Genomic DNA, 13,889 nt, shown 5'->3' with positions numbered 1-13,889 from the left:
AGAGAGTCCGAGCGCGGCCTGTTGGACTTTGTAGTCCTCGTGCCCTTCGCCACGGGTATTCTTGGGAAACATGGCCACCCAGAAACTACAAGTCCCAGACGCCTGTGCGCGGGGGAGCGGGTGGGCGGGGCTGGAGCTGTGGGTACCACCTCCTCTGCAACGCCGGGGCCGGGAGTCTTAGAACCGAGGGCCCGCAGGGGTCCCCGCGGCCGCTGCGATGCAGAAATACGAGAAACTGGAGAAGATTGGGGAAGGTAATGGAACCACGAGATGTTCCTGCAAGGTCCTTTTCTGAAGACCCTGCTTGCAGTCCCAGCTCCCTTACCGTCAGCTATACTTGCAGGCTCCGACCTCAGCACTGGGCAAAAGCCCTGGCCGCTGAGCCCAACACTCGGTGCAGACACCAACCCTTCTCCCTGTGTTACCATCTGCGGCAAACCCTTGCTCTTAGCGTTAGCAGTCTCTGTGGACCGATCTTCCTAGCCGCGGCACTTCCTGCATTTCTCACCCCTAGCCTCAGCATCACTTGCAACCCTCACCTGGAACCCCTGCTTCAAAATGCAGGACCTCCAACCTTAACATTTTTGCAGGCCTTCACTGCTCTGCTAGATGACTCCTCGCTACTTCCCGACCCCACCCCCCACCCTCTGAGCTTATGGCAGATTCCCCCTGCCTCTGGAGCCTTGAGCTTTTTTAGGCACCTTCGCCTTGGCATCCTCCTCACTCACAAAACTACTCCATACTAACCTTCACCTGAAAACTTGCCCTTACACACTAAGATGTTGAGAAGGATCCTCTCCCTCACTCCCGACCTTCCCCTAGGCACCTATGGAACTGTGTTCAAGGCCAAAAACCGGGAAACCCATGAGATTGTGGCTCTGAAGCGTGTCAGGCTGGATGATGACGATGAGGTAGGACTGAGGCGTGGGGGGAGGGGTATAAGGCCTATTTTGGGTGGGCTGTGACTACTGTCTCCTTGCATGTTGTAGGGTGTGCCAAGTTCAGCCCTCCGGGAGATCTGTCTACTCAAGGAACTGAAGCACAAAAACATTGTTAGGTGAGGTCTGTTGGAGGAGATAGAACCTCCTCAGTAGACTAGGCTGTATTGGGATGCTAGAGGTACTGGGATCTGGCTGAGCCTTTCATTCTCTCTAGGCTTCATGATGTCCTGCATAGTGACAAGAAGCTGACGTTGGTTTTTGAGTTCTGTGATCAGGTGAAAGAGGGGCTGGGGGGCGGGATTAGTTATCAAGGGAGGGTATAGGAGTCCAGACCAAGGCTGAACTCGGTCTTCTTCTCCACACCCTCATCTCTATTTAGGACCTGAAGAAATATTTTGACAGCTGCAATGGTGACCTGGACCCTGAGATTGTGAAGGTAAGGGGAGAAGTGTCTAGGGATTCATCTCCTGGGTGTGCTATACTATCAATACTCCTTGAGTAACAGGTTGTGGTCCTGGAGTACACCAGAGAAAACCTGTTTCTGCTCTCCAAGGGCTACTAGTCCTGGTGAACATTTTTATGTGGTTTCCTTTGACTTGCACAGTATCTGATTTCAGTGATGTCATTTGCACTCAAGAGATGAGACACAGGAGAAATATCTCATGCATTTAGCAAATACCAGCCCTGCATAGTAGCACACACTTCTAACTTTAGCACTCAGAAGTCTGAGGCAGGAGGATCTCAAGTTCAAGACCAGCCTGAGCTACATGGCAGGGCCTTGTCTCAAATATCAGAGCAAAGACAAGCAAGAAAAAAGGAAAGAAAAGAGGGGATTGGAGAGATGGCAGTTAACACATACTACTCTTGCAGATGATGTGAATTCAATTCCCAGCACCCACATGAGGTAGCTCACAACCACCTGTAACTCCAGATCCAGGGGATCCAGTACCCACTTTTGGCAACCAAAGGCACCTGCATTCACATACCACTCCCCCACATACATACATACATAATTTAAAAATAAAGTAAATCTTAAGAGGAAAGAGAGATGGAGTGAGAGAGAGAGGCCAACGAAACAAATATTTGCTGTAGGTTTTGTGTTGTATCAGTCACTATTCTAGGCCCAAGACCAAGTGCGCTGGCCCAGCTTCCAAGGGAATCAGGTCCTGAGTAATACTATAGCTTTGTTTTTGTGTTGATGGTCATGGTGTGTGCATGCGTGTGCATGTGTGTGCTAAATTGCAGCCTTGTATGAGAGACCAGCATGGACTGGAGATGCAGGAAGGCTTACCAACCTATCAGTCCAGAAAGTGTGAGGCGCAGGGAAAACTTGGTTACTGTTGTACGGCTGCTACCTAGTGCATGCAAAGCAGATTCTCTAAAGTAACTAGATGAAAGGCTGAAAAGACAGTTCAGTTGTTAAGAGCACTTGCTGCTCTTTCAGAGAATTCTGTTCCCAGTATTCACACTGGGTAGCTCACAACTACCTGTAACTCCAGTTCCAGGAGATCCTACCCCTTCTTTTGGCCTCCACAGGCACACACACAGGCACACACAGACACACAGACAGACAGACAGACAGACACACAGACACACACACACACACACACACACACACACACACACACACACACACACTAAATTACAGAGTAATTGGATGGACCTCTTGACTTGCCCCAAGTCCTACAGGTTATAGGGCACAGTGGGTCTGACTCCTTCTTCTTTGCTTCTCCCCAGTCATTCCTCTTCCAGCTGCTGAAAGGCCTGGGATTCTGTCACAGCCGCAACGTGCTGCATAGGGACCTGAAGCCCCAGAACCTGCTCATAAACAGGGTATTGCTCTGGGAACAGGGAGCGAGAATACAGAAGCTGAGTCCAGGATGGGGAGCATTGAGAGAGTAGGATGGGGAGAAGGAAGCTGGAGCCTGCCCTAAACCGTTTAAAAGTCTTCTCCATGTCCTCTTTGTGTTATCTCCCCTCAGAATGGGGAGTTGAAATTGGCTGATTTTGGCCTGGCTCGAGCCTTTGGTATCCCAGTCCGCTGCTACTCTGCTGAGGTGAGCCTGGGATGTGGTATGTGAGGTTGAAGGGAGGGGGTCCCCCAGTGGCTTCTCTACACCACATTGTTTCCTCTGCTCTTTGAGCCGCCTCCTGGACCTCCTTCCAGCTCTCTAAGTGGGAGGGGGGGTCCCTGTGGGTGGGGTCTTCTCCAGGTGGTCACGCTGTGGTACCGCCCACCGGATGTCCTCTTTGGGGCCAAGCTGTACTCCACGTCCATCGACATGTGGTCAGCCGGCTGCATCTTTGCAGGTGACACATTGGGGTTCTGCAGAGGCACTTTCTTTCCCAGTTGGGTTAACAAGTAGGGTCTGGAGGATCTTTTGTGAGGGAAGGGAGAGGGGTTCTTGGGGCTGGGACTGGAAGGCACAGGGGCACCTCAGAATGATGGGTCCTTCATGTGCTCTGTTTTATCCCTGTTTTCTTCTCAGAGCTGGCTAATGCGGGGCGGCCTCTCTTCCCTGGCAATGATGTGGATGACCAGCTGAAGAGGATCTTTCGATATCCTTCCAGGGCCCTTAGTCCACTCTCCTTCACCTCTTTGTAGAAAGGGAGTGGGCATGGAGCGTAGAGCAGGCGTGAGAGGTAGCCATTGCTTGCCCTCCATATTGTCCTTGCGTGGGGTCACACTGTGGAGAGATGTGGCCTGGTGGTGAGGATGGCACACCTGATGAGGTAATTAGAAGTCTCTCCAGTGGGCCTCAGGATAAAGGAGAAGGGGTTCGTGGAGAAAAAATGACTGTCTGTTAGGACCGCCAGCACCAGGGGTTGGATTTTCCTGGTCCACTGTAAACACCATAAAAATGGGGTTCATCTCAGACTGGGCTGGGGGATAGAGTAAGATGGTGTGAGAGAAGGGCAGGCAGGAGTGAGGAATCCTCCCCCTTGTCCCTGAGGTGTAGACGCAACCCTGCCCACAAGTGACCCTTGACCACATGGACACACTGCTAGGAACACCGACCGAGGAGCAGTGGCCCGCCATGACCAAGCTGCCGGACTATAAGGTATGACTGGCTGTGGGAGGTCTTGGTTCATTAGAGGCCCCTTGTGTTTTCTAACTCTGTGCTCCATACCTCTGGCCTGACTCTGCCTGGCCCTCCTCTGCAGCCCTACCCAATGTACCCAGCCACAACGTCCTTGGTGAACGTCGTACCCAAGCTCAATGCCACAGGGAGAGACCTGTTGCAGGTAGGTGCCTAGGGGTAGAAGCAGATGGGGGCATTTGCCTGCCCAAGAAACTGGGGGTTGTGGTGCTTGCCCAGAGGGACAAAACGATGGCGGGTTGTTGTGGTCTGAGCTCGACCTCTGCCTTTCTTCCCGCCCGCAGAACCTATTGAAGTGTAACCCTGTGCAGCGCATCTCGGCAGAGGAGGCCTTGCAGCACCCCTACTTCTCTGACTTCTGTCCCCCCTAGGCTCTCTGACCCCTGGCGGCCAGGCTGGGGCCTGGTCTATTTAAGCCCCCCCCCTCATAGGAGGGTGGAAAAGTGGGGTGTGGGGCATCCTGAGCACCAGCTGTGCTGGGCCCAGCCAGGGTACAGTCACCCTGGCCCCTGGTTTTCACTCCCTCCATGGACTTTATTTAATTTCATAAATTGGCTCCTTTCCCACAGTCTGCTGATATGGTGGTGGGGTGGCTCTGAAGGGTGGCTGGGGACCCTTGCTCTGACTTACCACCCTCTGTGACCCTGCCTACAGCTCGTGCAACGAGCCGCTCCCTGTCTGCTCTGCCTCTTTACATGTCACGAGACTGGGGACAGGAGGCCGTGATCCCCACCCTTTTGATTGTATCGTGGCAGCTCTGTCTCCACATGCAGGCCCACATACTCCTGCACACTTTTCTCTTCTGCTCAGAAAGGCCAGGTAACAGTTCTGAGGTCGGACGCCGCTGGCCTGAGTGCAAAGTTGAGCGAGCCTCCACCAGAATGGGGAGAATGGGCCGGGCCTCTCTATGGGTGTCTCCCCGTTTCTGTATAGAGCCCTCCACCTCTGTTTTCACACTTGGGAGTTGTCGGCTTGGGCAGGAGAAACTCAGAGCTGTGTAGGGTCTCTTTCAAAAGAACAGCCCTTCTCAGGCCCCGTTTGCCAGTTTTCCAGTGGTTGGGGTACAGTGAAAGAAGGAGACTGGAGCTGAGGCAGAGGTCCAGTGGTGCCCTCTGGGCAGGAAGGGAAAGGCAGGGCGCTTTCAGTGCCATTGTCTCAAGCAGGCTGTCAGCTCCTGCGGAGAGGTGGGAAAGGCGAGAACTTTCCCATAGTGTGACCTGCGTGCGCAGGCAGGACAGAGACCGCTAGTGTAAACCAGCCACCTCCGCCTTCTCGCTGAGCTAGTTAGAACCCCGTTCTGGCTCTACACTCTTGGTACAGCGACTACTCGCCATGGACCATCACATCTGAGCTCTGGGCATGGAGAGACTGCCTTCTTAGATACTGCTGGGAGGTAGGCCTGGGGGTACAGGCCTGTCTTCCAAGCTACCAACAAGCCTGAGGCAGGAGAGCCGCAAGGCCAGTGTGGGCAGCAGAGTGCAGGGTCAATCTGGACGATTTAGTGAGACTCTGTTTCTAAATAAACAAGATACAAAAAGGGCTGGGAAGCCAAACGTGGTGGTACGTGCCTCTAATCTCAACATCTGAGAGGTGTGGGCAGAAAGGCTAGGAGATCACCATCATCCTTGGCTGCCCAGTTCACCCCCAGCCTGAAGTAGATGAGACCCTGCTTCAGAAGAACAGCAGTGATGGGGTGTACTTCTGGGGGAGAACACTTGCAGAGCAGGAGTCCTCCAGACCCTGGGCCCAGTCCCCATTACTCAAAAAAAAAAAAAAAAAAATTAAAATGGGTTTGATAAGCTCGTTACACGAAGGTGCAATTGACTGATCTTCTTTTTAAATTACCCCCCCCCCCAGAGAGCTGTAAAGCCTAACTGGGGACCAGGCCCCAACTGGATAGTGGATGGAGGTGGGGAGGCTGGCACTGACTCTGCTAATGTCTGGTCTGTAAGGCAGACACCTGAGGCACATGCACTAGAACTTTATTAGGGTGAAGACAGCAAAGATGGACAGGCTGGACATGCCCAGGATGTCACGGTGCAGCCGCGTGGTCACAGCAGGTCTAGAGCCTTGTGACGAGGTAACAGGTCCGGTGGGAGGCAGAGAGTGTCTTGGTGACAGCAGAGGGAGGGGTGGCAGGCCTGCGGGACAAGCCACAGCACTGGGGCAGGGCCCTTCCACCTCTTCCGCCCTAGAGAGACCTGAATGTCCTCCTCTTGACCTCCTGCCCCTCGACCTTACGGGGCATGTCTCATATTACCTGGGGCCCAGGCTGAGGTGGGGAACGTGTGTTCGATGGCCATTCAACCCTTCCTGAAGCTGTGGGAAGAGGGAGAAGGTGGAGACCAGCCAAGATGGCTGCACATAGCTCCTGGACCAGATGATGCTAGGGGTGGGGGAGGGCAAGGGGACTATTACCAGAGTACTGCCAGAGCGTCTTTGAGAGCCCCTTCTGTTCCAGAAATACCCCAGGACTCTGTCTCGGAAAACCTGGGGGCAAGTGGCAGGAGTAGGTGGCCAGCATCCACCTCCCTGGACACTGGTGGCCCAATTCCTCCCCATCATGTCTGGGGTTCTGTCCCACCTCACAGAGGTAGTCAAGGATCTCGAGGATGGTAAGCAGGCTGGCTCCAATAAACAGTCCCATCTGTCCCCCAATGTCTCCTGTGGAGGCAGAGTGCTGTCAGCTCACAGTCACCCGCCCTATCCACACCTCTGCAGACCCAGGCTCTCCATACACACCCAGCAGTTCCGACACTTCATAGGCAGCCTTCTGCTCCACTGTCTCATAGTTGAGGGCCTCAAAGAAGATGTCCAGAACCAGAACGTTCTCCCTGGAGGAAAAGAAGCCCAAATTGCTTGCTGGACACCACCTGGCGCCAGCTGGAAGTAGGTGTGGGTGGGTGCTCTGGGTTATGCTCAAGAACCTTGGGTTATTCTCATCCCCCAAGTCAGAAAGTTTAAGCAGCTTGCCCAGAGTCCCAGAACCGATTATGATGTGGAGATGAATCCATCCTGGCCTGTGTGCAGGGCTCCTGCTCGGAGGCCCCCACCCCCACCCCGCCCCATCTCAGGCACAGCGCCTCCAGTCTCGCTTCCACCCCTCGCTCACGCGATATAGGTCTCGCTGCGGTTGTATTTCTGGGCCAGGTAGCGAGCTGAAGCGCGGCTAGGAATCCGCACCATGGAGAGCTCCTTGGCGTAGCGCGTGATGGCGCACGGATTGGGACAGACACACGTGTCCTTTCGCAGCATGGCATCTGCAGGCAGGCCGCAAAGCAGGGGTCAGGACCACTCGGCCAGAGGGTTGGGATCAACGGGAGGGAGGCTGAAGGGTTGTGCCCTTACCCAGAGCTGGGCTGGCGCAGTCCTTGTACTGCTGGGGGCTGCACACTGGCGAGTTTCCTAGGATAGAAGATGAGAACGGAGCCCGAGAGCGCCCCCTAGGGTACCCCCATTCCCTACTCCCAACAGACCCCTGCCCCTTACCAGGCATATGCATCATTCGACATCCACACTTCCGAGCCACATAGCGGGTCTCACAGGCCAGGCGACACCCTATTAAACTATAGGGAGGGCTGGGGCTGGGGTTAGGGGAACCCAGGGGATCAGAGGGCTCTGGATCAAAGTCGGGGTCCACAGATGCAGTATTGCAGTCACCCCAGGGTGGTGGCAGGAAGCTCAGCTGTGGAGGGACAAGGTTGAGGAGACTGGGTTAAGAGAGGTTGCTGGGGTGAGGGCCCCAGGAACAAGCTGAGGCACCGTGGCTTGGGGTCTGAGGGTCTTCTGAGGAGGTAGGAGTTTGGGGAGGGTGGGAGGCACAGGCAGTTGAACCAACATACTTGTTGCTGCTGGCAGGACACAAAAGTCTGGTGGCCTGGGGCTGCCCCGAAGCCCAGCTGGTCAATGGCAGGGGGCTCCTCCTGGCTGTGGATCTGCACTCGGATCCCCACCTCAAACGGGGTCTCTTCTGCAGGGAGGGGCCTTTAAGGCCCCAGACACTCCACTCCCAGGAGAGACTCACATGGCAGTCCCTCTCCTCAGGATTTGGAAGGGCCCGCCCTGCCTCTTCTCACAAGAAGACGTGCTTTGGGGCTCCTCCCTACACACCTGCCTCCTCTCCTTCCCATGGTCTCTGTGATTTCCCAGCCTCATGCATACCTCCACCCTCATCCCTCCTCACAGGCAAATGACCCTGTGCCCCTCACCCATGTCCTTCCAGATGGGCAGATACTCCTCCTGCTGTACATCCAGCATAATCTCCAAGCCATTGCCAGCGCCACCCTTTGGAGTGGTGAGCAGCTCTGCCCCGTGGAGGCCGGAGTTGAAGGTGTAGCACTGCCCCATTCGAGTGAAGATCTGGGGGCAGAAAGGGACAGCCCCTCTCTTAACAAGCCCCTGGTGTGGGCACATTCCCCTCCTTCAGTCCCTTCTCTTTGTTTTTGCTGTTGGGGTTTTTTTTTTTCCCTTGGGGCGGGGGCATGTAGCCTGGGCTTGTCTGGTGCTTGCTATGTAGCTGAGATGGTCTCAAAATCCTGATTCTCCTGCCTCCAAATACCAAGTGCTGGGATTACAGGCATGAACCATCATACCCAGTGACAACAAATCCTTGGCTGGATCCCCCCACCCAATGTGTTACCTAAGTACCTGCGGCAGGGGTGGAGGGGGAGTGGGAACTAGACCTAGGTTACTAAATCTAGGTGACCTAGCTGAATTTCCACCCATCCTAATTTTAAGAATCTTGTTTTTTTCTTTCTCTTTTTCTTTTCTTCTTTCTTTCTTTCTTTCTTTCTTTCTTTCTTTCTTTCTTTCTTTCTTTCTTTCTTCCTTCCTTCCTTCCTTCCTTCCTTCCTTCCTTCCTTCCTTCCTTTCTTTCTTTCTTTCTTTCTTTTTTCTTTAAGACACATTCTCTTTATGTAGTCCTGGGACTTGCGTTGTTGTATGGATGAGGCTGACCTGGAACTCAGGGCTCCTCCTGCCTCTGCTTCCCAGGTTCTGGGATTAAAGGTGTGCACTACCATACTTGTTTTATGTTTTGGACTTTTTGATACCGGGTCTCACGCAGTTCTCCCACCATCCTTGAAAGAACTCTGAAGCCCACATCTCAATGCCCTTAGCCTCACATATGGATATGCGAAGTGAGGAAACCTCCTCCTCACTCCAACTCCTCTGCCTCTCACCAAAGCCCTGGACGCAGCCCATAGGGGTAATTGGAACAAGACGGAATGGATCTATTATTGTCCTCTCTTAGGTGGCAAAACTTGGAAAAATCCTCTCCTAGCAGATGGGGGTCTTCTGCCCCAGAATAGTCCCAGGATGTTGCATTTTTACCCTAGCTAGCCCTCGGCCCTGCAGCCCGCTTGGGTGGGTGTCCTTGCTGGGAGGCATGGCCAGGTGCACAAATGTCTAAGTGTGAGATGGAGAGAACCTCCAGATGCCACTTCCTAGACTAGACAGAATGACTTGATGGGTGGAGAGCCTGTGGCTGGCAGGAGGGAAGGCATGCCCAGGCAAAGGGTGTTGGGGTTCCCTGTTTTGGGGGGACTCTTGGGCTGACAAGGCTGGCGATTGTAGACACCGAGTCTTGGGGCAGCCGGCTCACCACAGTGAAGTTCTCAGGCCCACAGGGCTGGCCACGGTAGCGGCAGTCCAGCAACATGTCCTCAAGGGAGTGGCCGGCTCTGGCGTAGAGTTGTGCCATGTCGAAGGTGGGACTGGGCATGAAGCCAGGCAGTGCAGGGGGCTGGCCCAGGGCACGAAGGTAGGCAGCATGTTCAGCAGGGTCCAGGCCCAGCAGCGCCGTCCCAGCCCAGTGCAAGTCGTTGGGTGTGAGGCGTGAGCGGCGCAGTGGGTTGATGTTACACAGAGTGACGGCCGGGAAGGTGAGCTGGTGGCTCTCGCGCTCATCTAGGGTGGTCTTGTGGTGGAACTCCCCATAGTAGCGCACGCGCTCAGCCACTTGGTAGAGGAAGGCCGCCAGCGACAGGAGCACAGCTGTGGCCCAAAGCCCACGGCGCAGGGACAGGCCTCCGGGGCCAAAGACGTGGCCCAGACCATGCATTGTGCAGCTGCTGGCGAAGACCCGGATGTCTGAGGCCTGTCGCCGCCGGGCCTCCTCCAGTCCTGAGGGGGGTTTCATGGCTAGAGCCCAGAGAAGGGACTGCTGCCTGGGGTACAGGGCGTCCAAGGAGTGACAGAGGCTGTTTTGTAGGACTAATGGGGGGTTGAGATGGGATTCAGGTGGCCCAGCGGGGACGAGGGAGGAGAGAAAAGGAGAAGGTAGAAAAGGAGAAGGTAGAGCGGGGAGGAGCCAAGACAGAGAGGTGAAAGTACTGGCCTGGTAGGACTGGATGAGATAGATGAACGTCTCGACGTCGTCGTGGTCGGTCCAGCTCTGCCTTCCCCAGAACGGGCGTTGGCTCCGTGAGGTTGGGGCTCTGCAGTAAAGACCAGGTAGGGCGCAGGAGGTAGTGGCAGGCCGGGGCTGCAGAGCAGGACTGAGCTGAAGCTGCTGCAGAGGATTAGGTTTCAGCACGAGGGGGGTTTTGGGGCCAGCAGAGCAGCCTGGGGGGGGGGGCAGGGAAGGTCCCTGGGGCCCCAGGCTGAGCCATTAGTGCGGCATGGGGGGAGTCTCTGCTGTCAGAGACCAGAGGCGCCAGGAGGAAACCGCAGCAGCCCTGGGTAGGGCTTGAAGGAAGCCCAGATATGCATTGGGGTTGGGGGTGCCTTTGGGGCCCTTTAGGCTCCTGGTCTCAGCCCCCGAATGCCAGCCCTGAGGGGTAAGTGCCGATCCTTGGTCCAGTCTCAGCCCCTGAATGCCAGCCCTGAGGGGTAAGTGCCGATCCTTGGTCCAGCTGCTCTCTCCTTTGGCCTCTCCTGCCCTTCCACGAGCTCACCTGGCATCATTTGTTCGTTTGCAAAGTGGACCTGGCTCTTGACCAAGCCAGAGAGTGGTGGGAGGTTTGGCACAGGCAGGTTTTCTCTGCCTCGGGCCCCCAGCATCCTAGCAACATTACAGGACCAATGGCCTTCTGTGTTCTGAGTGTACCCCTCTGCCTGGTGACCCAGGCCCTACCTCCTCATTCTTGGGCCCTCCTGTTGGTGAGGCTATCTTCCTCCACAATGACTATGGGCTCTCTTGCTACCCCCAGGGTACCCAGGGTACCCTGTGACTTTACACCTTTCTCTCTTGATGAACAGATTCTAGGGATCATGACCTCCAGCACCTGGAAAGCGTCCTCGTTTCTGAAAGTGGTCCTAGGCCATCTTGTGGAGGTGATGTCTTCTCTGATGACCACTGAGGATCCCAGCCTTTCAATTCCAGCTTTGCTATCAATGTCACAAACCCCCTGAAACCGAGTTTCTGGGTTGAGGCCACTGCCTTACTAATTTGATAGATGTGACCAGGTCCCCCCACCCCCACTCTAATAGCTGTTACGCCAGTTTGCGCTCCCATTAGCCTTGGTCAGGGAGTATGCCTGGAGGGTATTCCAGGACCTTGAATCATCTCCCTGCGCCCTGCCATAGGGCAAAGGCAGCATGGGATCTGAGGCATGGAGCTGCTTCCAGGAATTCAGAGGAGAAGATGAGGGTAGAGCTGCAGGGGTGGGGTGCGTGTGCTGCTGCAGGGGTGGGGTGCGTGTGCTCCCAGAGCTGGAGGAGCCATGCACAAGCGCAGTGCTAGAGGGTTTGGAGGAGTACAAGGAACTCAGACATGAGGGGCCAGGAGCCCAAGGGCATCTGAACAGGGGACTGCAAGGCCTGGTTCTTGTCACTGTCGTGTTCTGGACCGGGGTAAACTCTAATCTATACCCTCATGTACCTGGGAATTGGGCAAAACCTTTGTATGCTCAAGAGTAATCAGATAGATCCACCATTTACAGTTCCCTCTAATGTTTTACTTGTTGTTTATTGGGTGTGTGTGTCATAATGTGTGGAGGGTAGAGGATAACCTGTGGGAGTTGCTCATCCACCACCTGAGTCTTGGGGACTGAACTCAGGTCCTTAGGTTTGGTGGCAGGTGTTTCTCCTTGGCCCCAGAATTGTACTTGTCTTGTGTCTTTGAAAAGTACCGGAGACCAGGTTCCTTCTGGTGGCTTCTGGCCTTGAGTGGTGGGGCATGGTTCCACCCATCAATCAGTCACAGTGTGCTGCCTCTGACTGTATGTACACTGGTCCTAGCAAGCACTCAGGGCTCACAGTCTCAGAAACTGTCCCAAGCTTGTGGCACAGATGTGACCACTTTCTGGGGCTACAGCACTGTGGCCTTAAAGGGCATCCTTACAAAGTGTCCCACTTAATTCTTGGAAGAGGCTTTCAAGAGCAAGCCCAGATAAGCTGCTGGTCTCTACGAAGGAGCTGGCAGAGCCAGGCCAGGGTGACAGGTAGGGTCACCAGCCATTGGCCACAGGGTCCCATTCCCTGGTGAGCAGCCATCCTGTGGCCCTCAGGGGGCTGAGAATCACACCAACTGACATATACACTGCCAGCTGGGTGACTGTGCACGATGTTGAGCACACTTGGTTGGCTGACTGCTCGGTGAGGGAGATTTTATGTCCCACCGGGACCAAGGGTAGGGCCAGACAGAGGCGTTGCTATGGAAAGCAGAGGCTTTGCTCTAAGCTGTACTTGGTAGGGGGGGGGGGCACAGTGGCCAGGCAACTGAAGCCACCCAGAACTCGGCTTCCAGGGCTGTCACTACAGATACTAAATCAGGGCACTCTGGACTAGAGTTCTGGGGTTCCTGGTCCTCACAGCAGTGTATGGTCCTGACCCCAAGTCCCACCTCAGCTTCTGCACTCACCCGAAGTCACTGTGTTTCCTACGCTGGCCTCCGATAGCACCTGTTTCTTGCATTATGTGCCCATCATTCCTGAAAGACTATTATCCTTCGCCACATGAAAAATACAAAATGCTTGTCTGGCCAGGAAGTTACAGCACCTCTCCCCTGATGGTTCACTGGTCTGCACAGAGTCCTACAACCTGGATGTGGTTGGCCAGGGATGGCTTCTCAGTGGGAAGTGACCTACAGTACCACGGCTAGGGGCCATCACCCTTTGGGGCTAAGTGGAGTGGACTGATGCATCCACAGCAGCATAGGACAGTCCTGACTGCTCCGGGAGCATCAGCGCTTTCTAAGGGTCCTTCGCGTGCTTCCCTTGACACCTGAGAAGACAACGGAGGCCCCAGCTTGCCTCAATTACTGCTTTGGGGCCATGGGCTCATGTCATTCAGGCTATCTGCTTACCCTCTTTCAAGATGAGGCCACCATCCCACCATTTCCATGATCAGTATGAACCTCGTATTGTATTGTGTGTAACTGTGCCTTCCACCTCTGGGGTAGGTGCTCACAAAGGCCATGCCAGCCTCAAACTCACTATGTAGCCAAAGATGACCTCTAACCGATCATCCCACCTCCACCTCCCGTCTGCTGGGATTACAGAGGTGCATCACCACGCCTGGGTTGGCACTATGCCCGTCTGAACATTCTGGGTGGACACATGGCCTAGTCTCAGTCTCTTCAAGGTCTTTTCTTCGACTTTATAGTCTCACCAGGTCAGATTTGAAGCACACAGGGAACAGCCAGGTAGGCTGGGTGCTTCTTGTAAATGGACCACTACCACTGCATCCTGCCGGAGACCAGGACTGTGGCTGTGTGGAGGATGGGCCAAGAGACACAGTGGGGATGCAAGGGTAAGGCTAGCGATGTGTGGTCCTACTTAGGGTGGGGCGGAGCCTAGGAGCGAGGTCCTGGGTTACTCCCCAACCCTGGGTTTTATTATCTTAGTTGCAGTACTAAGGATCAAATCTAGGCCCCTCACATGTGACAGGCACTCTGCTACTGAGC

The 13,889-nt window shown here is 54.9% G+C and overlaps 2 protein-coding genes across 5 annotated transcripts; one reads left to right on the top strand and one right to left on the bottom strand.

Annotated features, from left to right (window-relative positions):
* The first annotated feature begins 120 nt into the window (after positions 1-120).
* On the top strand, positions 121-5,595 carry Cdk5 (cyclin dependent kinase 5). Its single transcript, XM_028879566.2, has 12 exons — positions 121-254; positions 823-911; positions 990-1,057; positions 1,156-1,216; positions 1,321-1,377; positions 2,679-2,774; positions 2,924-2,998; positions 3,155-3,251; positions 3,431-3,500; positions 3,943-4,003; positions 4,107-4,187; positions 4,327-5,595. Exons 1-12 carry the CDS (start codon positions 218-220, stop codon positions 4,411-4,413), a joined length of 879 nt encoding a protein of 292 aa, XP_028735399.1. The 5' UTR covers positions 121-217; the 3' UTR covers positions 4,414-5,595.
* Positions 5,596-6,007: 412 nt separating this feature from the next.
* Positions 6,008-13,885, bottom strand: Asic3 (acid sensing ion channel subunit 3). Of its 4 annotated transcripts, XM_028879557.1 has the most exons (11): positions 9,645-10,476; positions 8,251-8,401; positions 7,885-8,012; positions 7,532-7,727; positions 7,391-7,447; positions 7,155-7,302; positions 6,785-6,876; positions 6,627-6,706; positions 6,461-6,532; positions 6,303-6,361; positions 6,008-6,183 (listed from the first exon to the last, which is right to left on the bottom strand). In XM_028879557.1, the coding sequence occupies exons 1-11, from the start codon at positions 10,179-10,181 to the stop codon at positions 6,105-6,107; spliced, it is 1,599 nt and encodes a 532-aa protein (XP_028735390.1). In that variant the 5' UTR covers positions 10,182-10,476; the 3' UTR covers positions 6,008-6,104. The 4 variants fall into 4 exon arrangements, with proteins under 4 accessions (XP_028735390.1, XP_037059620.1, XP_037059618.1 ...); XM_037203725.1 differs by lacking the exon at positions 7,155-7,302 and having other exon boundaries at positions 9,645-13,885; XM_037203723.1 differs by having other exon boundaries at positions 6,018-6,183; positions 6,461-6,706; positions 9,645-13,582.
* Positions 13,886-13,889: the final 4 nt, after the last annotated feature.

The sequence above is a fragment of the Peromyscus leucopus genome, chromosome 3 (genome assembly GCF_004664715.2).
Source record: "Peromyscus leucopus breed LL Stock chromosome 3, UCI_PerLeu_2.1, whole genome shotgun sequence".
In the NCBI taxonomy this organism is placed as follows: Eukaryota; Metazoa; Chordata; class Mammalia; order Rodentia; family Cricetidae; genus Peromyscus; species Peromyscus leucopus.
This window is presented reverse-complemented; position numbering and strand designations above follow the sequence as displayed.

Excerpts from the sequence above, each read along its gene's own strand:
- Cdk5 (XM_028879566.2), top strand. The coding sequence starts at position 218 with ATGCAGAAATACGAGAAACTGGAGAAGATTGGGGAAG. Across the intron at positions 912-989 it reads GGCTGGATGATGACGATGAG|GGTGTGCCAAGTTCAGCCCT; the intron begins GTAGGACTGAGG and ends TGCATGTTGTAG. Across the intron at positions 3,501-3,942 it reads CAGCTGAAGAGGATCTTTCG|ACTGCTAGGAACACCGACCG; the intron begins ATATCCTTCCAG and ends CCACATGGACAC.
- Asic3 (XM_037203723.1), bottom strand. The coding sequence starts at position 10,181 with ATGAAACCCCCCTCAGGACTGGAGGAGGCCCGGCGGCGACAGGCCTCA. Across the intron at positions 6,707-6,784 it reads TGAAGTGTCGGAACTGCTGG|GAGACATTGGGGGACAGATG; the intron begins GTGTGTATGGAG and ends CTGCCTCCACAG. Across the intron at positions 6,184-6,302 it reads CACCTCAGCCTGGGCCCCAG|GCCTGCCACCCCTCCCTCTG; the intron begins GTAATATGAGAC and ends CTTGTCCCGCAG.